The sequence below is a fragment of the Dipodomys merriami genome, unplaced genomic scaffold (assembly GCF_024711535.1).
Source record: "Dipodomys merriami isolate MVZ:Mamm:240054 unplaced genomic scaffold, mDipMer1.0.p SCAF_323, whole genome shotgun sequence".
NCBI lineage: Eukaryota > Metazoa > Chordata > Mammalia > Rodentia > Heteromyidae > Dipodomys > Dipodomys merriami.
In genome coordinates, this window is record NW_027204749.1 from 902,475 (window position 1) to 927,970 (window position 25,496).

The 25,496-nt window shown below is 38.6% G+C and overlaps 1 protein-coding gene across 1 annotated transcript in view; it reads left to right on the forward strand.

Annotated features, from left to right (window-relative positions):
• Positions 1–25,496, forward strand: part of LOC138841622 (zinc finger protein 420-like) — a 128,061-nt gene that overhangs the window by 61,793 nt on the left and 40,772 nt on the right. Inside the window, 5 exon segments of the mRNA XM_070042398.1 lie at positions 6,806–6,864; positions 9,667–9,793; positions 11,744–11,844; positions 12,082–12,121; positions 12,124–13,290. Coding sequence (XP_069898499.1) covers positions 6,806–6,864; positions 9,667–9,793; positions 11,744–11,844; positions 12,082–12,121; positions 12,124–13,290 — 1,494 coding nt within the window.

The following is a 25,496-nucleotide window of genomic DNA, read 5'->3' on the forward strand; positions in this document are numbered from 1 at the left end:
TTGATGATCCTTTCCCCACATCATGATTGGGAAGGATTGTGTAGGAAATATTCATGGCTGATATTCAGTCCTCCAGTGCATAGGTTCTCCATGCCTCTTTTAGTGGACCTGAGCTATTCCTCATGAAAATGGAGATCATGAGGCACATTTGGATGTATAGACATCAACTTTGGAGCAACTATAAAATATGAAGGAAAAATAATTCTTTCTTTCTGTAAAAGTTAAAAGTAAGTTTCTGAGAGGCAAGGAGATAAGGATCCGGTATAAATGGGTGCTTCCTAGACTAGCTGTGTCACATAGTTTTCATTGTTCAAGGGTACATTTTTCAAACATTCATTTCGAAGTATTATGTTCATTGTACTAGTAGAAATAGAATTTACTTCCTACATTATTTTTGAATTGTTCAATGTTCACAGAGTAAGTCTCATTATTTGTTATACAAATATTATATCCTCTTCCTTCATTCATCTCAATGATTGACTGTTCCAGATGCTGAGGTAGAAGGTACAAGTATAGTACGGTATTCAGGGATAGATTATGGTTCTGACGTTCTCTGGAGGAAAAGGTGAACGAATGGAAAACATGGAGCTCATGCATAACACTTCTAGAATTCCTTCAGCAGGAGATGTGGTGCACCCCTCATGGGTTCCACTAGGCCTGGAGATTCCTGTGGTTGTGATGATCCACCCCCATGTAGGGCATGTGGATTATGGAGAGCCTGTGGATTTCACATCTTGTCTACTGTTGTACTGGTGGAAGTCTCCCAGTATGCACTGCATAACTGGGCTCAAGGAGTGACGTGATCAGTGGTACCTTGCTGGCCCCCATGTTTGTCAGCATGTTTTGACAAGCTCACCCTGACATCTGCAACTGGCTGCTGCTGAGGCCTTTGGACTAATGCCTCTCTCTATCCCATACCTCTGTATCAGAGACGTGTCCTGTTTCATGGTTTTGTATCAGTTACTGTGCAATGTTGTGTTATGTATCCATACATGCTGATAGTAAAGCTAGGAATGGTTTTCAAGGCTGGGGTAGTTTTTGATGCCTCTAGCAGGAGCAATTGTGTTCTCACTAACTGCATAAATACTCTGAGATTACTATGCAATCACCTTAACTTATGTTGCTTGTTCAGTTGATATAACCATTATGGTATGATAAATTTGGGTCTCTGTTTTCTATTGAGGTTTATAGGCTCTTAGCCATTGCTGCAGATTTTCTGGAATATTGGTTGCCAGCATTTTTGCTACCCTAAATGTTCTTGCTAGTGCTACTGCTTCTGCTGTGAACCTGTTTCTGGTGCCCTGGGATGCAGGTGGGCTTGGATAAGATTGTGATATGTTTTATGATTTGGAAACAGCAATGATGTATATTGATAATCAAGTAGATGTGCTAAAGACCCAGTTAAAAATGATGTGACATGCGAATGGTTAGTACGTCTGTGTTATCCCTCAGTATGATATGGGCCAATATCAAGTGACATATTTGAGGAATCCGTACCTTTGATAATATTTTGGGGGGGAGGATCTGGTCATAGGGCCTGAACTCTGGGCCTGGGCACTGCAAGGCTAGCGGGCTACCACTTGAACGACAGTGCCATTCTTGCTTTTTTCTTTTTGCTTATGTGGTGCCGAGGAATCGAACTCAGGACCTCATGCATGCAAGGCAAGGGTTCTACCACTGAGCCACACTGAGCCACCTTCCCAGCCCTCCTTTGATAAGTTAAGGTTAGACATTAGGCAGCTACAGGGTCAGAAATCTGATATTGGTCACTCCACCCTATAGGTAGCACAGCCTGCAGACTTAGCTGCATCAGTTCTCCATTATCTGCAGGCATTCAACCTGGGAAATAGCACTCCTTTTTCCATTTCTTAGGCATTTTCCTGTTTCTTGTTTTGGTATTCCTTTTTCTTCCATTCTTATTGAGATGTATGATCTGCTGCATTTTCTAGGCTCAAGCTGATAGACACTTGCTCAATTTACAAAATAAAAAGGAGGACTTGTTGCAGACTCAGAGGTGCAAGGACTGTCAAGGTGTGAGCAAAAGCTCCACAACCATGGACTGCAACCTTCAGGGCTGTAAGTACTTGCCATTTTCATAGGAGGGAGTGTTCCTTTTAGCTTCTGGGCCTGGGGCCTTACCTGTAGGAGTTTGGTGGACAAAGGTTGAACTAGAATGAGGAAGGATGCACATGATCTGCAGTTGTTGCCACATTGAGTCCTAGAACAATGTGATGCAAGAACTGGACAGATATAGAAAGTGTCTATAGCTAAGTATATTGCAGAAATAAAGAGAGATTCATCATTGCCCTGGTCTCTGTCTCTTCCATTATCATCCCCTTGTTCTTCTGGAGCACTGCTGGTGTTGTGGCTGGCCCCCAGCAGTGGTAGTATGCTTACCTAGCATCCCTGGTTCAAGTCCTCACTACCACATACACAGGAACACAATATGTGGAATTGTGGCTCAAGTAGTAGGATGCTAGTCTTGAGCAAAAGAAGTTCAGTGACAGTGTCCATGCACTGAGTTCAAGCCCCAGGGTTGGGACATAAAACACAAGAAATGCAAGCTGGGTGCTGGTTCCTCATGTCTGTAATCCTTGCTGTTCAACAGGCTGAAACCTGAGGATCCCAGTTCAAAGTCAGCCTGGCCACCAACATGTGTGAGACACTTATCTCCAGTGACCACTAGAAATCCAGAAGTGTGTTTTGGCTCACATGGTAGAGTACTTCAGCTCAGAGATGGTGCCCAATTTCAGAGTACAAGTGCCATGAACGACCCCCCAAAAAAGGATAAAAATATAAGTAAATGCATCAGAAATAAGGCTTGAACAATGAAAACCACACTTCATATGTAGTCTTGGAAGTACTCCAATTCTTTGTGATCCTTTTCTTTTTGCCTCTCAGGAATTTACTTTTTTTGAATGAAATTAAATTTTTTTTATAATATTAGAGGTGCTTTTAAGTTGAAGTCTATAAATCCAAATATGCCCTTTGATTTCCATTTCCATGAGGAATAATTCAGGTCCAAAAAGGAGATAAAGAAAACCTATACACTGGAGACCTAAAACCAGGCATGAAACTTTCCAATCCAAACCATCTCAATTATATTGTATGTAAAGGATCACCAAAAGTCACAATAAATATTTAAGAGACAAGTATAGGATCTCTGAATATGAGAGAGGGAGACTGTTGCAGACCCTGGGGTGCCTGCCAGGAGCAGGCAAACTGTGAACAAAGGCTTCAGGGCCATTGACTCCCACCCTCAGGGTTGCAAGTCCTTGCCCTTTCTTGGTTTGAGGAAGTGTGTGTTGTAGCTGTTTGGCCTGGGGCTTTAAGTGAAGGGAGGCTTTGGTGGAAAAGATAGATTGAAGTAGAATGAGGAAAGGTGTGTGCTGTTTGCACTTTTTGGCACAGTGGGTGTAGACCAATATTACACAAGCATTTGAGAAATATAGCAGAATTGTGCCATCAGCCATCTCTCTGTCTCCTTAATTATTATCCCATTGGCCCACATAAGTCTTACTTGTGCTCTGTACGACTGTGGCAGAAGGCAAAGATTTATTCCACAGCTTAATGGATAAGGTCTGAGAAGACAAGTCAGAGGTCCCCTAGATATGTAGCCTAAAGCTACTGAGAGGAAGTTTTAGGATCAGAGAAGAGGTAAGAATTCTAAAGAGATTTTCACATGCAAAATGAGAAGACAAAAGCAGACTGGTTTGTAAATGATTAAGATTCACATCAACATAGCCTAGCCTAAACTTCACTCTTCTACTCACCTGCATTCATTCTGAGGCCCAAACCACTCTCTTTGTAGGAAAATCAGGGAAATGTGCCATGCTCTTAAGAATCCCTGTGAGGAAACTTTTCACTAGTTACCTGAAGAAATTATTAAAGGAAATCCAAGTAGAGCAAAGCAAATGCTCAGACAGTGACCAAGCTCTGAGTTGAAGCCTCAGGATGAACAGAAAAAGAAAAAACATAAAACCCTTAAATGAAAAGCAAAATTCAGAAACAGCTAAAAACTCATTTTCATTTAATAGATAGAGTTGGGGATTTTCTGGAAAAATTGTTTCATTTTGCAAAATTTAAATCAACACAAGGATTATGATGCATATCCACATAACCATCTTCTTATTCTATGCCAGTGTGTAAATTACACTAATGGAAAATGACCGGTTATAAGTTCAGTGTCTATGAGTACGTTTGTAAGATGAGAGGGGAGGTATTAAACAATGTAAAGCAAAACAGAGATATAATTTACACTCAGCAGAACACAGGCATAGAACAAAAAGAAAGGTATGAGAAACAGTCTCATAACCTCAATTTCATTATTAGAACTAAGTACCAAAAAGTCAATGCATCTAATTCTCCCCATGTATATCCATTTTCTGGTTGGTCTTACAATATTTCACGAAGGAAACAGTGGTTTTGAAGAAGAAACTCACCTAAGCTCCCACAGCAGGGAGAGAAAAGTCCCAATGCATTCAAGCACTCTTCTCAGCAGAGGTGAAGCAAGGTGGCGCCCAGCATTATGGGAATTGTAGTCTCGCTGGAAGGCTTTTGGTTTGAAAGTCCTGAGTTGTTTTTGTTTTTGGAGGGCGGAAGTGGCGCAGAGATCCTTTTGCGCATGCGTCTCCCCGCCAACCTTGGGCGTTTTAAGTCTGCCCCTTCTGGGTTCTTTTCCTTTGCCTTGCTGCTGGAAGTGCCCTGAAGTAAAGTTTGGCCTTCCATAGGTGGGAGCCAGGAGGCAGGCGCCCAGCTCTGTGCAGTGGAGCTTGGGAGCTGTAACTTGAAGGAATCTCAGGCTTTGGAACTGATGTCAGGTAGGAACTGTGGGATTGCTGCTGGAGTCTGTCCTCCATGGGTTTCTTTTTCTGGTTCTGTTTTTTTTGGTCGTTGGTGGGCCTTGAACTCTGGGCCTTCAAGCAATGTTCGTGAGCTCGTCAGCTCGATAGGAGAGCTTTACACTTGAGCCAAAGCACCCGCTTTCCCCTGCACGCTTTTCTCCAGTCTGGGATTGATAATTTGCTTGAGGTTCAGGAGTTTGTGCTGCCATTAGCTTCTGGGCTCTGAGCTGCAAGAACCTGGTTCCCAAATGTCTGAGAGCAAGCTTGGTGATTCTGCAGACAAGGAGAGCCCAAGAGCTGTGCATTTGTACTCCAAGACCAAGGGATTCTTCTATTAATGCATGTGACTTTATTTGCTTTGCCCAGGTGGAAGAGGAGTACAGGAAGAATTCTAGTGAAATTGTGAGGTGTGTGCCTGCCTTGAGTCCTCTTTCATGGAAGTTGTATTTAGGGCTTCTGTGTTGTTTCTCCTAGAGATATTTTAATCTTTTTGGCTTGAGGTTTTAATCTCCTGGCTTAACTTCACAGATGTTTGTTCACCATCCTGTTTCGAGAGACAGTTGTACATGGGATATTGGAGTAGTGAGTGCTGGTCCTGTATTTTTAGGAATGAAGCCTAGCAATGTTTGAAGCAGAGCACCCTATGAATAAGAATCTCCATCCTAAATGGACAGACCTTTTCAATTCTGAGAAGCCCAAAAGGGAAGAAGCAGAAAAGCACAGGAAGGGGAAGATGTTGCTAGCTTCCCTTGCCTTATGCAAAAATTTTTGCTACTTCCCTAAGCACCAGATTCACGTGGTACTCTTTCCTACATCACTCTCAATCACTTTGTGTTGTTGCAAGATTTAAGCTGATTTCTAGGAGTCGTGATGAGCTGGCTTGAGGAATAACCCAGAGGCTAGTTATCAGAAGGTACCTGAGACTGTGGTTTGGGGAGGTGGGGTAATTGTTATGACTGAAAATATCTATTCATATAGTAATCCCTAATCCTCTTCTTTCTAATTTATTCAGCCTGTGTTACCACTATAATTTTTAGTATGTATTCATTGAAACTTATCTTAAATGTCCCATCTATGGATTTGTAAATGCTAGCTCTAATGTGTTGGCTGTGCCTCCTAGTTCAGAAAGTGTTGGTCGGGGACATTTGGCCTTAAATGAAAAATCACAGAAGAAAACTTGAGGTAATATGTCTTACTCAAGGTTGTATGCTTTGTAGGTGTTGCTTATCTTCAGGTGTGTCACTCCTATATGGAGTATTTTATGTTGTATCTTTAGGATAGTCAAGGTTCTTTCCAAGACTGTTTAGGGAAATGAACATTAGGGACTTCTCAAACCTGGGTTTACCTCATCCTTACTCATGTTCCTTTGGCCAAAGCATGTTACATGGCAAATTGCAAATCATTGCATATGTTTGCAATGATACAGTGAAATGTGCCATTTGACAACCTTTATTGAAATAGTATAGCACAAGAAATATATTCTGTACATAGTTTCCTCTGTAACTTTGGGTGAAAACTACTGAGTTACATCATACATGCTTTCCATGATGTTTATATATGTAAATGAATGAGGTAGAAAACAAATTCCATTGGATTCCTAGGATACCTTTGCATTAAAAAAGCAGTTCATACATCCTGAAGTATATTCAGTAATAATTACTTTTCGTGGCAATGTGATATGTTTTTGCTTTCAGTTAGTCAATATTTTTTGTAGGAACATTCAGTTTTATATGTAGTATGTACATAAACATAGAAATTAGTTGGTTTAATAATATCTATCTACCAGGAAATGGACTGGATTTGTATTTATTGGAGACTTTAATGCTCTGCCCGAGACAGTAAAGATTCTTCACTTATAAGAAGTCTTTGCCGTTTTTCAGCCCATTATGTTGCAAGGGGAAATTCTGGGCTGAAAGTCTCACAGATTCATTTCTGAATACATCATTTGTCTTGTATCCCAGCCGTGCTTCCAGAATCTTCTGCTCATTGTCAGCAGCAAGACAGAATGAATGGATCTCTGGTGAGTTGTTTTTTTTATTTCTCATTTGGTTTTATTCCATTATATGAACCTAAAGATGTTCAAGAATTTAAAACAAGTCCAAACACACAGATTCAGCCCCAGGAACATATTCATATGGCTTATAGATTATCAGATTAAGATTGTTTGTAGGTTTAGCAGATTAAATGGTTGTATTCTTTCTAAGTTGAATGCAGATTGGCTTCAGAATGTCTAGGTTTCATGTTGTCATAAAATGTAATCAAATCTGTTATGTGATGTAATGACACCCAGCAGGTTACTTCTTATGGAAGGTGAAGGATAGCTTGTAAACAGATCACATCCTCATGAGCAACATTAAACTATTTCAATGAAATTTTCCTGGAATTGCTGAAATAGTGTGGTCATACATACCTTCATGTGTTCTTAAGGAATGATTAACCTATATGTACTGAAATTACTCTCCATATATAGTACTTGGACGACTTCATGGTCTTGGTCTTACTTGAAACTTAGGCTATATTTGTTGCTAAACTTTATGGTCTTTCTACAAATTCCTGTTTGTTTTCTAAAGTATCCTCACAAAATTTCTTTCCTCTATTTTATCTGTCTATTTTTGATTTTCTACTCACTAGTGTTGGTTATTTTTCTCTTTCTCTCTCTTTGTATCTATCTTTCTATCATTTTTTCTTACTTTTCTCATTTTCTCTTTCCTCCATATGTCTCTCAGTTTTTTCTTTTCTTCAAATGATCTATCTGGGAGCTAGTTTTTCTTAGTGATCAGTTTTACTTTGCTGACATGGCTCTTAGGTTTGACATTTTTCTTACCCATTATATAGGAAAATTGTTGCCTAGAGAGTTCTACAGGATTCCAGAAACAAACTTAGAAAATCACAAAAACATAAACAGATAGACTTAGGGAAAACCAGGGTTCAGAAGGCTCTCTGGCACTTGGTCCCTTGCTGCCAGCAATCAAGCATAGTTCCTTGAGTGCACACAGGGAAGATTACCATTGATAACCTGCAAAAATGAAGTATCTATATTAATAGTACAATCAGAGCCACAACAGGTTGTGAGGAAAACATGTTTCCTTATTCTCCTGAGACAAAAGAGTGGTGCCCAGAGAAAATGCAGACATGAAGTTCACCTTAGCTACCCTTGAAGGTGAACAGCAGCTCAGTTTCAGATGTTATCTTTCCAACAGTAAGGAAAAGGCCTGCCCTCCAGTCTCTTAACCCTCTCCAGAATTCTCTTTTAACCCTTCTGTGGCCAGCTCTCAGTGTTCTCATTGCGGTCAGGCTCGAATTCCAACCTCTCAAACCTTTTCCCCCTTGGCTCAACCTCAGAGTTCCCCACAGAAAAGTATTTCCTTCGCCCAGCTTATAAACTACAAGAAAATCAGTTTTCTCCTGATTCTGTTATTTTTGGACTAACTTCATTTGATGTGGTATTCTGTTTTGTCTTTCCTTCCCACTACTTTTGAATATTTTAATTCACTGCCAGTATAGGATAGGAACTGGTTTTGATTTAAAAAAATACAGTGACAAGGTGTTCTTTATTAGAAATATCACTTGTTGCAAAATCTCACGGATGATTTCTCAGGAATTGATTTGGATCTCTGAGGAATTTTGCTATTAACTAACACAAGTAGAAATATATCCTTAGGGATCTACTGGAGAAATGACTCAGAAATATGTGACACATTGGAGCATTTGTGCATATTCATCATTTTTGTCATATTGAGTATTCCTTGAGCTTCTATACATTTTCCTCCACCTTCCATGAAGCCTATTAATATGAAAATATTGTAAAGAATATTTTATTCCCCTCCCACATATATTTTGTATTGTAGAATGTAGGCAAAGTTTACAAAACCTCATGGTAGCAGTTCTTTTTTACATAGGATGTAAATATCAGGGTATCTGTGACCACTTTTCAATATTTAGTATTTAAACCAAACATGGTTAACCTAGGATATTTTTATGTGTGAACTCAATTAAATCTTATATGGGCAAAATAAATCATTAGCTACTTTCTGGAGTATTGTTAGTATTTTTTAATATTTATGTGGACACTGCTTCTCATAGGTTTAGTAATGTTCTATGTTCTGTAATCCATGTCATATCCTGAATGTGTTCTGGTTGCTGATGAGAGTACCTGTTAATAGAAAGTCTAAATAGGATTTAGGATGAAGCAGTATATGTAAATGCAGAAAAAATATTTGTTTAATTCATTGTTACCCTTATATGTACTAAAATTTTATCAAAAAATGATAATATAATTTTTCAGACACCTCCTTAGACTTATTGTTGTCATACCAGATTATTGTCTCCTTAGAGTTTTTACCTTGTCTCTATTGCTAGCAGCAGAAATGTGTTTGCATGCATTACGGAAACTGTAATTTTTTATTGGTCTTGGGGCTTGAATTCTGGGCCTGGTTGTTATCCCTCAGCTCTTCAGGGCAAAGTGAGTGCTCTACCACTTGAGTCACAGTGCTACTTTCAGTTTTCTGGTGGTTTATTGGAGATAAGTGTCTCATGGACTTTCCTGCCTGGGCTGGCCTTGAACCTTGATCCTCAGACCTCAGCCTCCTGAATAACTAGGAGGATAAGCCACCAGTGCCCTGCAAATCTGTGTGTTTTAATGACCAGGTTTATATATTGTCCAATATTTCTAATTTGCTATTTAATTCTCCCAGTGAATAGATAACACAGCAAGGTGCAAACATTTTATGTAAGACAAAAGAATACCTGCAGCATAATGAAATTCCAGTTTGGAATTCTCATGACCCAGGCCTAATTTCTTGATGGAAATGTGCCATTACAGAAGCTGATCTCATTTGAGGATGTGGCTGTGTACTTCACATGGAAGGAGTGGCAGGATCTGGATCCTGGTCAGCGAACCCTTCACAGAGATGTGATGCTGGAGACCTATAGCAACCTCATGTCCTTGGGTGAGCAAAGGTCACTTTTATTTGGAAGATCAAGTGCTTTTATTTTAGTAGACATTTGACTGTTTATGTTATCTATGTATAAGATTCCAGTCCATTCCCAGGTAAAAAACTGCTAGTATAAAAGCCAGTGAAATTCAGGTCGAGGTGCTTGGTGTTGTTTGCCTTTCGCACTACTGCATGAACCACAACTCCATTTTGGCTTTTTTTGGGGAGTATATTCTGGGTTTCCATGCTCAGGTTGGTTTCAAGCCTGCCACTTCTGATCTCACCTCGTCAATGAAGGATTAAAGTTATAAGCCTTTGAACCATATCATTTTCTAAAACAAACAAACAAACAAACAAACAAAAAAACTAAAAAAGATTCCAGTCCATATGAAGTGTCATTTCTTTGTAAGGGAAACTTCAACTTCATTATATGTAACTCAAGAGCTAATTTTATTCTCAATCTTTAACATTTCTAATCAATAGTTGTATAAAAGTTCCAAAGTATGATCCAATAATAGGAAACTGACTTCCCAGACTTGGGGTAATTATCATAGGTGGATCTACAGTCTAGATAGAATATACATTACTAGTGACAGTATGATCTGGAAATCAGTAGGTGAATGTGTGTATTTGTAAGCCAAACTTGACACAGAGTTTAGTGCATCAAGAGGCTGAAATCTGAAGATTTTGGTTTGAAGCCAGCAACTGTGGAAAAGTGACCATGAAACTCTTATCTCCAATTAACCATTCAAAAACTAGAATCGTAGGCAAGACTCAAACTAGTAGAATGCTAGCTTTGAGCAAAAGAGCTGAGTTCAAGCCACACAATGGACACAATAAACTCAAAGCTGGGGGAAACTACACCATGGAGTTATTAAGAATAAAGAAACCATGGGCTGGGAAGATGGCTCAGGGGTAGAGTGATTGCCTTGCATGCTTGAGGCTCTGTGTTCGATATCTCAGCACCACATAAGCAGGGAAATAAAGCTAGAATTGGTGTTGTGGCTCAAGTGATAGAGTGCTAGCCTTGTGCTTAAGAGCTGAGAGACAGCTCCCAGGCCCAGAGTTCAGGCCCCACAACTCGACGGACCCCACAAAAACAATTGAGAAACCAGATTTAGGAGCAACCTTGTGAACAGGATGTCTGTGACCTTACATTAATGATGACCCAGCAAGAGCAATTGTTCTCCACTATTTCTTATTCACAGGGCACTGTGTTCCTAAACCTGCGTTGATTGTGAAGCTGGAGCAAGGTGCAGAACCATGGATAAGAGAAGGCTCAGACAAGAATTTTACAGGTGAGTTAAAGCATCTTGAATGGTGATGATGGATCCAGAGCCCAGTGGGTCTGTTTATATTCAGCGGTACAGAGCAGTATTATTCCTAATGCCCCTGAGTCATGTGTGGCAGAGAACTAGGTGATCCTTTGTCTCAAGGAATTGTCAATCCAGAATTCATGTGGAGACACACTGAATTTGGTGTGCCACTGTAGGTAGTGTTAGCAATTCCCTTTTTCTGTAGAGAAGTCATTCATAAAGAGAAAAAGAGAATAAGAAATGTAGAAAGGAGACCTCATTTTCTTTTAAACTAGTATTATGCAGGTAGGAGGAAAATAGGAGTATGCTAGGGCTGCTATCCTCTGATGGGGACAATTTCTTATCAGTGGTGCTGGGCATAGAGGGCAATTCAGAATGGAAGCATTAAGAGTATGGAGATGAATAATTTCAGGAAATATTTCCTGGGACAACATATAATAATCTGAAATACAGAAAAACATTATTTTGCATTGTAAAATGTCAGTACTACTTTCTTAATTACTACATTGCAGAGAAAAGTATATATTCTGCATAAAGCAATGCTTTGATATTTGAAAATCTAGTAACAGAATGTGAGGAAATATCGTTATCGTAAGGAATTTGTGGGTCTCATTTATGTTTTTGTCTATTTTTCTATTATGCATTTTAGATGTCCCAGTAATGGAGGATGTGATTAGCACCTGTCAGGAAAGTCACAATAAATATCGCTCTGAAGTGGCAGTCATGAATAGTAACCCAGGGGAGGAAAAAGTGAGACTTATAAAAAGTTTTCATTTGAGCTCAAAACAGAAGTCAGAACTGATTAAGAATAATGGGAACTCCTTAGGGATGAGGATAGAAAAGGTCACTGGATGTCAGAACATGGGTGTTTTCAGTGAACCTGGTAAGATGTGTGCTGCCTATAGTCCTCATGTGTCTTCTGTAGTTGAAGAATATAAACAATGTGAAAAGTCTTTCACTGAGAAGACACACCCTGTTGTCCCTCAGAGAACACACACAATAGAGAAACCTTATGAATGTAACGTGTGTCTTTTACCAAGAAATCAAATCTTACTGTCCACCAGAGAACACACACAAAACAGAAACCTTTTCAATGCAACATTTGTGGAAAATCTTTCATCTGCAAGGCATATCTTACTAGACATCAGAGAACACACACTGGAAAGAAAATTTATGAATGTAACTTATGTGGAAAGTCCTTCTCCTGGAAGTCAACTCTCACTGTCCATCAGATAACACACACAGGAAAGAAACCTTATGAATGTAATGTGTGTGGAAATTCTTTCGCCAGGATGGCATATCTTACTGTCCACCAGAGAACACATACTAGAGAGAAACCTTATGAATGTAACATGTGTGGAAAGTCTTTCACCAAGAAATCAAAGCTTACTGTCCACCACAGAACACACACAGGAGAGAGACCTTATGAATGTAACCTGTGTGGAAAGTGTTTCACCCAGAAATCAAAGGTTACTGTCCACCAGAGAACACACACAGGAGAGAAAATTTATGAATGTAACTTGTGTGGAAAGTCCTTTACCTGGAAGTCAACCCTCACTGTCCATCAGATAACACACACAGGAAAGAAACCTTTTGAATGTAACGTGTGTGGAAAGTCTTTCACCTGCAAGGCATATCTTACTAGACACCAGAGAACACACACTGGAAAGAAAATTCATGAATGTAACTTATGTGGAAAGTCCTTCTCCTGGAAGTCAAAACTCACTGTCCATCAGATAACACACACAGGAAAGAAACCTTTTGAATGTAACGTGTGTGGAAAGTATTTCAACCAGAAATCAAAGCTTATTGTTCACCTGAGTACACACACAAAAGAGAAACCTTTTGAATGTAACATTTGTGGAATGTCTTTCTCCTGCAAGGGATATCTTACTAGCCACCAGAGAACACACAAAGGAGAGAAACCTTATGAATGTAACATTTGTGGAAAGTCTTTCGCCAGGATGGCATACCTTACTGTCCACCAGAGAACACACAGAAAAGAGAAACCTTTTGAATGTAACATTTGTGGAAAGTCTTTCACCTGCAAGGTATATCTTACTAGCCACCAGAGAACACACACAGGAGAGAGACCTTATGAATGTAACCTGTGTGGAAAGTGTTTCATCCAGAAATCAAATCTTACTCGCCACCAGAGAACACACACACAGGAGAGAAACCTTATGTATGTAACACGTATGGAAAGTCTTTCACCAAGAAGTCATACCTTACTTGCCACCAGACAACACACATAAGAGAGAAACCTTATTAATGTAACATGTGTGGAAAGGCTTTCACCTGGAAGTAAAACTTCACTGTCCATCAGAAAACACACATGAAAGAAACCTTATAAATATCATATGTGTGGAAAGATTTTCAGCTAGAAGCTCCACCTTACTGTCCACCAGAGAGCACACACAGGAGAGAAATTTTATGAATGTAACCTATGTGGAAATTCTTTCACCCAGAACATACACCTTTCTGTCCATCAGAAAAAAACCCACCAGAGAGAAATGTTATGTATGTAGTAGGCATGGAAATTCTTTCATCTGGAAGGCAAACCATAACGTCCATCACAGAACACAAGGAGAGAAACCTTATGAATGCAACCAGTGTGGAAAGACCTGGAGTTCACAGTTTAACACACAGAAGTTGATTCACACATATGAAATAACTTAGGATTGTTCCAAATGGGGAAAGTCTTTGATCTGTAAGAAAATTGAAATTGCAATACAGAACCAATACAGGATAGAGACCTTATGATATAGCAGATGTGGAGTCCTCCAACTACAAGACACAGCTCAGAGTGCATCACAGAACACCCAAAACACACAGAAACACAGACACATACTCTCACACACAAAGAGAAGAGAAAAAATATGTAGGAAAAAATGGAAAGGTTTTCAAGAAAATTTCCTAACTCAGTTTGCATCAGAGGACAGACACAGATGAGAAAATACAAATATATCAAATGTGGAAAGTCCTATACTAAGTATTCATAGATCCAAGTTCATATCACACACAGCAGAGAAATCTTAAAAATATTACAAATGTGGAAGGTCTTTGACCTGAAAGGAATATCTCAGTTTTCATGAGAGAAATGACTCACATAGGAGAAAAGGAAGTAATGCATAGAACATATGTGAAATGACTTTCAATCAGAACTGAGTCCTCAGCATATGTGAGATCATACACAGGAGAGAAATTATGAGTATAGAAAACATTTTGCCAGAAGTCTAATCTGTACCGGTATCAGAGACCTGGACACATGACAGAATTTCTGTAAATATAAACATGAGAGGAAGTCTTTCAACCAGAAGCCAACCTTCAGCAATTATTAAAATATTCACCCAGGAAAGAAACCCAATGTAGGAAAATCTTTGTCAGAAAACCTCTGTAAATTATACAGAGAAATTCTTCATGGCAGAGGTAAGTTATGGGTGATGGGAAACCATTCTTCATTCTTCAGCTCTCTTTGAACCAACATTTGTCATTATGTTGAGTGTGGATGGTGTCCTTCAATATTATCCAAAGCATGTAGAAACAACCTGTCTCGACAAGGAATTAAGAAATTGAAATAATTCACTTGTGTCTTTTATACTAAGGAATGGTGTGTCAAGGTTATTTGATAAACTCTTCTTAGAAATATGAGCTCTAGCCCTTTGGGACTGGATTCAGATCATCTCCAACATGCTTATGGGAACAATAGATAAGTAAATACTGTTATGATTGGAGGCAAGAACATGAGAACAACCATATTTCTACTGCTCCCTTAAGTCTTCCTCTGTATGTGTGATCCATGCGTTATAGTACAAATGACTTACTTATTCCAGTTCAGTTTTTGAATGAAAGATCTAAAGGAAGACATTAGTCCTTGTTGCAGTACATACATAGTAGTAAAGTCTTTCTCAGAGATGTAACAATGCTCAAAAGGAAATGTATTCATGACCTAACTCATAATGGTATAACCAATCTGTACAGTATGTTTAAAATAAAATATATATTTAAAAATATGATAGATTAATAAAGACTAGAATCTGCATTGTGCCTTGCGGGAGAACCCCAAAGTGTCTTCAGTGCTTGCTCTTTTCTTTAGTTAATCATTGGTGATGAGCAACTTGTGATTGATTCACTCTTAGACTATTTAGTTGTTCTGCTGAGCAAGCTATTACAAAACACCAGTGTGGATGATGTGTCGCACCTGTGTTATCTCATAGAGGGCCAAAGTGGATAGGATATTAGGGGAAATAATTGAGCACACAAAGATATTGATCAACTTCTCACAAAAATTGAAGTTAACAAAAAAATAAAACCATCTGCCACTTGAGTTACAGCATCACTTCTAGGCCCTGAGAGGAAGGAAGGAAAGAAGGAAGGATAGAAAGAAGGAAAGAAAGAAGGAAGGAAGGAAGGCAGGAAGGAGTGATGTGAGAGAGGGAAAGAGGAAGGGAAGGAATGAGGAAGAAGGAAGAAATAAACTATTCAAAAGAAGAATGTTTAATTTTTGGTGAATGTGAGAATTATTGTTTCAGAGATGGGGCTCAAGAAAAATGGCTTTTACAAAAGGTAATTCTTGAACTGTTTACAAAATTATAAGGAAGCTGTAACATTTTATAAATTGACTTAATATTTCAATCATATTAAGTAAGGAGGTCAGGTTTGGCTGGTGCCCTATTGGACACATGGTGGATGGTGGGGTCTGGCATCTTGTCTTCATGCAGGGGCAAGGAATACCTCCTTCATCACTTGCCACCCAACTGATAGGTGTGGCTGGTTCCCTGGAAGCAGGGGTGAGAATTTGGTTGATATGTTACTCAATCTCTTAGTCCAGTGACTGGGAATTTCCTGTAGACCTCCCTCCTGCTTAGGCCCTATTTAGGCTGGACCAGCAGTGGCACTAGCTGCTATGGTACATGTCTCTGTGATCATGTCCTGTGTCCTGTCTCCTGGCTTGTCTCTGGTCATCATAGTGTGCCAATTCAGCACTCTTTTTGTGCTGATTGTTTTCTTGGTTTTGTTTTACTTCTTTTTTTTTTCCTTTCTGTCCTGTTTCCAAGCTGTCTATTTGTGGACTACAAGTCATTTTTACAACAGGCTGCATGCAGACTGCTAGCTGTGTAATAAACACTGCAGTATTCCATCTTCCATAATGTGGCTTCCAACAAGTGTACTGTCTTCTTTTACAGAAACACAAAGGTTGACCTAAATTTAGAATTTCTAGAGCCAAGATAGATGCCACTGTTTTTCCTCCCATAATTAACATCGTATTAGGTGTACATTTTTCTTGCTCCTTTGAGAAACATGTTACACTAACCTCTCTTTTCTGTTTCCTCAATGAATTGTGAAGATCTTTTAAATATTTTTTTGTTCAGGTTTCTTGATCAGAAACATTCTTGTATGAAGTCCCTGTTATAGAGTTGTCAGTACTTTGAGAAGATCACTACCTGGGGCATCCACAGCTAACCATCTTTTCTTCACTTGTCCATGGGGTCTGAGCAAACCCAAGCCAAACCTTTATATGTGCATTCTAACTTAAATGTTTGTTACCAAAAGTTTGATGTGGAGACTTCATCAGGTGTGTTAGAAATTGGCTGGGCTCATAGTGTAAGCCAGAACTCAAAATGGAAGGTGCAGGAAAGAAAAGATTGGTGAGGAGCCAGCCGAGGAGAGGAGCGCAGTGCCAAAGTCTTCATGCAATATGCAAGCCCCGGGACAGGAGTGAGGAGCCAGAACAGGGCCTGTGCTACCCATCAGTACACCACCAGCACCACATGGCACCTCCAGCATGGGACATGGTGTGCCCAGGTTTCAGGAGGGCTGACTGTTGACACAGGGACCTGTTAGTCAAGTTAAGCCAGTGGCCTAATGTAATTCTCTTGTCTTATGTAGATGATACAATTGCTGTGGACAAGAAGAATTGGTAGTAAAACTATTGTCTGATGAACTAGTTAAAATTCTTCAGGATATTTGTGTGTGTGTGTGTGTGTGTGTGTGTGTCCTAAGAAGAAAACAAATTGAAAAGTAGTTCAGAGAGAACTCAAATGACAGGAGTGTCAGATTTAAGTCCTCAGCAAGATAGATCCATTACACTCACAACCAATAAATGAAAAGGAAAGGTTTCCTTCACTTATTTTTACCTACCTTGACAAAGCCCATGGTGTTCAAAATAATACGAACAGAAATGTATGTGTTGCTGCTTACTGTTGTACAACAGCTAGTTTACAAGGGACAGCAGAGGCATAGAGTCTCTTCTGTGTGCGGCCCCTGAACTCACTGGAAAGGAGGACAGTAGTATTGAAAGGGAACGAAAGTTACTTGTAAGTTTGTCTTTTAAATTGCAGGGGAAGCATTGACTAAATGAGCAGATGTTTTGTTTTGCTGGTCCTTAGGCTTGACCTCAGAGGCCAGGTGCTGTCCCTGAGCTGCTTTTGCTAAAGTGTACCATTCTACCACTTGAGCCACAGCACCACTGCCAGGTTTTTCTGTGCATGTGGAACTGAGGAATAGAACCCAGCTCCTCAATCATGCAATGCAAGCCCTGTACCATTTTGCTACCTTGCCTGTCGTATAAGCTGACTTTTTATGTTAAAAGAAGAAAGAATAGGTTGGTACGTAGTATCCACTTTCCATGTGCAAGTCCCAAGGTTCAATTCCCCAAAGTGAAAGGAAGAAAGTAGAAAATGGAATGATATGAAGTATACAGATACAAGAACAAGGAAAAATAGAAGAACAAAGGCAATGAGCAAGTGTTTAGGTTTTTGTTTGTTCCTAATTGTTTCTTTTTTCTTTTAATTGTTAGCTATGGGGTTTAAACTCAGGGAGAGCCTGGCATATTCCCTAGGCTTTTCACTACAGGCTGGCATGCTACCACTTCCAGCCAGAATGTCACTTATAGTTTTCTGGCATTTAATTGGTGAGAAGTCACAATGAATTTTCTGCTGATGTGGTGCTGAGGAGTGGAACCCAGTGCCTCATGTATACAAGGCAAGCACTGTACCACTGAGCCACACTCCCAGCCCTGCTTCCCTTCTTAAAACAGTGTGGATGGGGCTGGCAATGTGGCTTAGTGATAAAGTGCTTGCCTAGCATGCATGGAGCACTAAGTTTGATATTTCAATACCTAACAAACAACAAAAAGTACCAAACACCCCTAGAAGCACTGGTGCTGTAGCTGAAGTGGTAGAGTGGTAGGCTTCAGCATAATGAAATTCAGGAACAGTTCCCACACCATGAGTTCAAGCCCCAGAAATGTCAAACAACAACAACAAATGAGCAAATGAAAACAAAAAACCCAATGTCAGCAAGTTTCATTGATAAACACCACACAAACACACACACACACACACACACACAGATTTTTTTTAAACCATATTCACCTCCTTTACTGTGTGTGCTAACTCACCAGGCTCCAAATGCTACCTACATTCATGGGAGAACTTATTGTATGTTTCTGTTGTTTTTGCATTTTTAAAAAATTATTGTGGGGGCTGGTAAGGTGGCTCAGTGTTAGAGCACTTGCCTTGCATGCCTAAGGCCCTGGGTTCGATTCCTCTGCACCACATAAGCAAAAAGAAAATAAAAAGTGGGAAATGGCACTGTGGCTCAAGTGGTAGAATGGTAGCCTTGATCTTAAGACCTGTGGGACAGCGCCCAGGCCCAGAGTTCAAACCCTACGACCAGCCCCCCCCAAAAAAAATTATTGTAAAGGTGATATATACACATTTACATCTGTACATACATACATATGTATGTCTATATAGACATATATATGTACATATACATATGTGTATATATATACATATATACATATGTGTATATATACATCTATGTATATATATACATCTATGTACATATACATATGTGTGTATGTATATATATATATATATATATATATATACATAGATGCATATATGTATGTCAAAGTTACATAAGCCAGGTATTGAATTCATTACTTGATTGATTATTCGATTGATTTCATTGATTTCATTACTTATTGAACAATATGCATTTTTGCACAATTCCAACCACTTTTGAAAAGTAGCATTTATTTCCATATAACCCAGTATAATATACCAATATTAGGTATTGATCTCATTGTCTGAGTGCTGTCCCTGACCATTTTATCTTAAGCATCTATCACTGGAGCCATGTATCAATTTCTACCCCTGGATTTTTAGGTGATTAATTGTAGATAAGAGTTTCATTGACTTTTCTGAAAGGGCTGGATGAAATCTCAATCCTCAGGTCTCAGGTTTACTACCCTGAGACACTTGTGTCCAGCACCTTTAAATATTATTATATGCACTATGTTATTTGTGGTATGTTTTTTCTTTTCATCATTCATGCAGCTTGATCTCTGGGCCTGGGCTCTGTCCCTCAGCTCTTCAGCTCAAGGCTACTGCTCTACTACTAAACCCACAGCACCACTTTCAGATTCTTCTGTTTATGTGGTGCTGAGCAACCTAACCCAGGGCCTCATGCATGCAAGGCAAGCACTCTCCACTGAGCCACCTTTCTAGCCCCTACAGTAGCATTTTTAAAGGAATATTTTAGGCCTTACGTATTTGTTTGTTGCACAGATTCAACAAACCATAAAACCCAAAGACTTGACAAAGTATGGCACCTATAGTAAACATGCAATCTTTGAAAAAAATGGTATTATCCTATGAACAATGCATTGTAACAACTATTTAGTAGGATTTAAATTGTAATAGCTATCAGAGGTGATTTGCAGAGTATAGAAGATTCTCTGGAGATTATATGAGAGGTGATTTGCATGGTATAGAACGATGTGTGCAGGTTACATGAAAGCAAACTAATAAATACATGTCAGATGAGACAAACATAATAAATAGCAAAGTAATCACTAAAATGAAACCATGTTAATATTATATAATAAAAATAGTAAATATATCAGGTACTGTCTGATTTGAACAGAACAAAACAGACTCAAAAAAATAAGCCAAACAGACATACATTAATTATTAAGAAATAAAATTAAATTAATATAAACATACCATAAGCAACAAGCATTATTGAAAAATACAAGTAATCATAATATGAAAGGAAAGGAACCTCAGCACAAATTGTTTTACCACAGATACGGAGCATTGATAATAACAAGCAAATTATAAATCTGTATAACAAAAGTTCTATTCTGAAAAGTAAAGTCTACAAAGACATGATTAAAAGGAGAAAGAATGATAATTTCCTTAATCTATCATTATGATTGGAGAAGTAATTTTCCATTTAATGACTGTATAACTAGACAAATGGTCACTAGAAACACAGACAGGGATAGCATTATCTTTACTAAATGCTGTTTATAAAACACTATGCAGTTATATTTACCAAGACAGACACACTGACAATAGATCTAAAGACAAATTGTCTAGAAATCAGTATGACAAATAAATCTATGATATAAATACAAAAAAATCCAACAATATGTTTCTAATAATCTAACAGTAAAATAAACAGAAGGAAACTAGAATGAATATGTAAAAATGTATGTATGCTATCATTGTGATTTATTAAAGAGAGCTACTTTCTTACTTCACTTGTGAAATAAAAACAATTGCTTTCAATTATGTATGGTGTATTCACATGTATATCTTCTGGTGGGTGTGGCAGAGTCATAGAATGTGAGGGAAATAGTGTGATGAAAGTAAAATATACAACTCAAGAGTAGAGATAAGAAGGAGAGATTGGGAGAGAATGAAGGCATGGAAGACACTGTATGAAACGAAGGGTATTTTTTACCTCACTCCTGACATATCTCTCTATACATCACCTCCATAATAAGATTAAATTACATTAATTATAAAACAATACCTCCAGCATAAACGATCTGCTTAGTGAAGAAAATCTACCACAGGTAGAACAGGTACAGTTGTTAGAAAAACAATACAACACTTAATTTGAAAGATAAACTATTTCAGTTTAGGTTGCAAAATAACTCTACATAAACCAGAAACAATAAACTATTTCATTGTAGTAGCCAATTAAGTATTAATGTTAAATGTTGAAGTAAGAAAAATCAAGGCAAGTACTTCTTGCTCAGACTGTCATTTTAGCCTAGCTACTAAGGAGGAAACTGAGGTCTGCAAGCCAGCCTGGATAGACAAATCAAACTAAGCAGCTAATGAACAGGTTAGAGGTATAGCTCAAGTGATAATGCCAACAGTGAGTGAGGAAGTTGACTGACTATGAGACTAGCAGTTCAAGCTCCAATAGTAGCTCAAGAACACCATGAGGTATGTTTATTACTGTGTTTCTAAGTTAGAAACCTAACTGTAGTGATACTAGCAAGTCTTCATCTCAGATATAAAGGGAAAAGAAGCTGAGTGGAGGAGGGAGAGAAGGGAAGTAAAAGGTCAGGAAAAAGAAGGAAGAAGAGAGGACAAGAGAGTAGTGGAGTGGAGGGGAAAAGAGGAAAAGGGGAAAGAAGAGAAGAGAGATGGGGAGGAAAGTTTCATGGCATCAGATTTGACAGTAACTGGTCTGGGAAGATTGCTCAGTGGTAGAGCGCATGCTTATCATGCATTAGGCCCTGGGTTTAATTCCTCAGTACCACATAAGCAAAATGTTGGAAATGTTCCTTTGGTTCAATCTGTAATGTACTCAACATGAGCTGAAGAGCTGAGTGACAGCACACAGGCCTACAGTTCAGGACTCACTGCTGAGAAAAAAGAAAAGAAAAGAAAAAAATAAAGCAAGATTTGACAGTAATCCCATAAATAAAACTCCAAAACTACCTCTTGGAAAAAACAAAGAAACAAACAAACAATGTGAGTCTCTGGTGGATCACACCTGTAATATTAGGTACTCAAGAGGGTGAGATCTGAAGATCGGGTCTGAAAGTCAGCCTGAGCAGGTATAGCTGTGAAACTCTTACTTCCAGTAAGTCACCAGAAAACCAGAAGTGGTGCTGTGGCCAAAGTGGTAGAGTGCTAGTCTTGAATTTAAGAGCTGAGAGACAGTGTTCAGGCCCAGAGTTCAAGCCCCATGACCTATAATATATAAATAAATAACTAATAAATAAATACAAATGAAAACCTTGTACATTGAAAAACACTACCAATAAAGGGAAAAAAGCATGTATGTGAGAAATATTTGCATATATCTCTAAATGGATTGCTAACCAATATGAATTAGAAAATATAAAGAAAATCCTTCAAGTAACCCAGACAACAAAATCTAATTTTAAAGTTGGAAAAAGATTGAAGAGATTTTTCTAAAAACGACATACACATGTAGTACATTAAAATATAAAATTAGTTTAATATCAGTAGTCATGAGAAAAATTCAAATCAAAATCCCAATAAAATAACATTTGATACATGCTAGTATGGACATAGTTTTAAATAAAAACAACAAAAATACTCCCAAAGTCTCAAAAAAGCTAGGAAAGATGTGAAAAGGATGTGAACCTTGGTGCATTTCTGTCATGTATATAAAAATATCAAAGATGAAGCCAGGTACCCATGGTTCACACCTGTAAACATATCTACTCAGAAGGCTGAGATTTGAGGATCACGGTTCAAAGCCAGCATAGGCAGGAAAATCCGTGAAACTCTTATCTCCAATAAAACCACCAGAAAACCAGAAGTGGTGCTGTGGCTCCAGTGGTAGAGCGCTAGCCTTGAGCTAAAGAGCTGAGGGAGTACGGCTCAGGCCCGGAGTTCAAGCCCCTTGATCGACCTAACAAACAAACAAACAAACAATCTATCAAAGATGGTACGAAGAGTCCTAAAAAGAACTAAACATAGAATTATATAGGAATATGGTCCAGCATTTCTATGCTTGTGTGCAACAGCAGATAAAGCAGGGAGTACAACAAATGCTTGGAGAATCACTTCTCAAAATCTACTCACAATAAGCAAAACATTGAAGCATGTAAAACAATAAATGTGTTCAAAGGAGAAAACTTTACTACATTTTATGGCAGGGATGAACTTTAAGTAAAATAAGCTAAATAAAACACACCAATCATAAAGGAGCAGCCATGGTATAATTTCCCTTACTGAGCTTCCAAGGATCAACAAACTTGTGGAGCCCAAATGTAGGATGATTCCAGAGACTGGGATAGAGAGGAACAGGAGCTGCCTATTCAATGATCAAATAGCTTCACAGATGGAAGATGAAAAGTGTTGTAGCTGGATGGATGGAATGGCTTCACAACAGTGTGGCCCAGTGTTTTATCAATGAACTGTACACATAAGAATGGCTAATGTAGCCACACACAGTCTGAAACACAACTATTCCCCCTGGACTTGGGAAACTCAAGAAAGATTACTTGTCAGACTAGGCTACATAAAAAGATGAAGAGCTTGCTTGGAGGTGGGTGGGGGAGTGTAGTCGAGGAGATGGGAGGGCTGGGATGGTAGGGGAAAAACAAAGGAGAAGGCAACAATGCTTAATAAGAAATGTACTCATTATCTTGCTCATGTAAGTGTAACCCCTCTGTATGGTATTTTCACAATAAATAAACTTATTTAACAAATAAGAGCTTGCTGGACTACATAGCTAGACCTATCATCCAAAGAAACATGGAAAAATCAAATTTTGGATTCTGTGAAGACATATGGGTGACAAACATATCTATTTTACCTACTAAAATAATAAACAAACTGAAAGTGTTTGAACACATGCTCAAACAGTGTTTAGTTGGAAATACACACTACAAATAGCATTAATAGCAAACACACATGGACAAAAATACAAATTATTATAATTTGTGTAGGTTTTGCAGATGATTTCACTGACTATTGCTCAAGTGTGTCACACATTCCTGAACCATTTCTTCCACTAGATTCCCAAGGATACATTGCCACACATGCTATTTAGTATTGAAGTTCCTGAGATTAAAGTTTACTACTTAGCAAATGTATGTCAGAATTTTCCATTAGTGATATTTCCAATACCAAATCCATAGTCACTGTATGTTTATTTTCACAACAAGCTTCTGTGTTATAATATCAGTGAATGCAAATATTCAAGCAGAGCAAGAAGAAAAAGGAAAACTGCAGGAACCACATCAAATGAGATTAAACCAGAGAAAGATAATAGAATCTGGAAACTCAAATTATTTTATGTTTACCAACAATTTTCCTGTATAATTAATAACAAAAATGTCAATTCTAAGAGCCATGTCACCAAAAGAAAACTGATCAGTAAGAGAAGCTACTTCCCAGATAAAACATTTGAAGAAAAGAAAAATTAAGAGACAAGTGGAGGAAAGAGAAGCAGAGAGAATGAAAGAGAAAAAGAGACAGAGAAAAATAGACAACAAGAGAAGAGAGAAATAAAGCTAGTGAACTCACATGGTGGTGGCTCATGCATGTAATCCTAGCTACTCAGGAGGCTGAGATCTGAGCATAGAGGTTCAAAGCCAGCCCAGGTAGGACCATCTGTGAGACTCTTATCTCCAATTAACCACTAGAAACCTGGAAGTGGCGATGTGGCACCACTGGTAGAGTACTAGCCTTGAGCTGCAGAGTTTAAGTATAGCGACTAGGCCCAGAGTTCCAGACCTACAACTGAAAAAAAAAAGAAGAAAGAAGGATGGTAAAGGGAAACGAAGGAGGAGGCAACAATGCATGATAAGAAATGTACTCACTATCTTGCCCATGTAATTGTAACCTCCCTTTATGGTATTTTCACAATAAATAAATGTAATACAAAAGAAAGAAAAAAATTAATAAAGATGAAAAATAGAATGAATTGGGAAAATAGGAAAGAGAACTCCTATGAGAACACCATAAAGAACAACAGAGATTTCTATAAATACTATCAAACTCAGCCTAAGTTTCAAGTAAAACAAAGAGCACAAAGCAGTCCAAGAGTATTTACAGAGATTAATTGAAGTACTTATAGCTCACTCAGTCCTGTAGAATATTTGAAGTTATGTTTGACCACACTATTTCAGCAAATCCAGTAAAATTTCATTAGGATAGTTTAATATTACATATGAGGATGTGATGTCGGAGCAGTTGCTAGCCATCCTTCACCTTCTATGAGAAGTCATCTCCTAGGTGTCACTAAATCACATAACTAGTGGGACAACTTTCTCTCACACTAGAAAAACTAGAAACAAACTGAAGCAAATTTGCTCTTAACTTAGAATGACAGATTTTATAATCTGCTAAATCTCCAAGCCATATTCAGCTTCTTTTTTTTTTTTTTGTCGTTCCTGGGGCTTCAGCTCTGGGCTTTGGTTCTGTCCCTGTGCTCTTCAGCTCAAGGCGAGCGATCTATAGCTTGAGCTACAGCACCACTTCTGGTTTTCTAGTGGTTTATTGGAGATAACAGTCTCACAGACTTTCCTGCCTGGGCTGGCTCTGAACCCTGATCCTCAGCTCCCAGCCTCCTGAGTAGCTAGGATTACAGGTGTGAGCCAC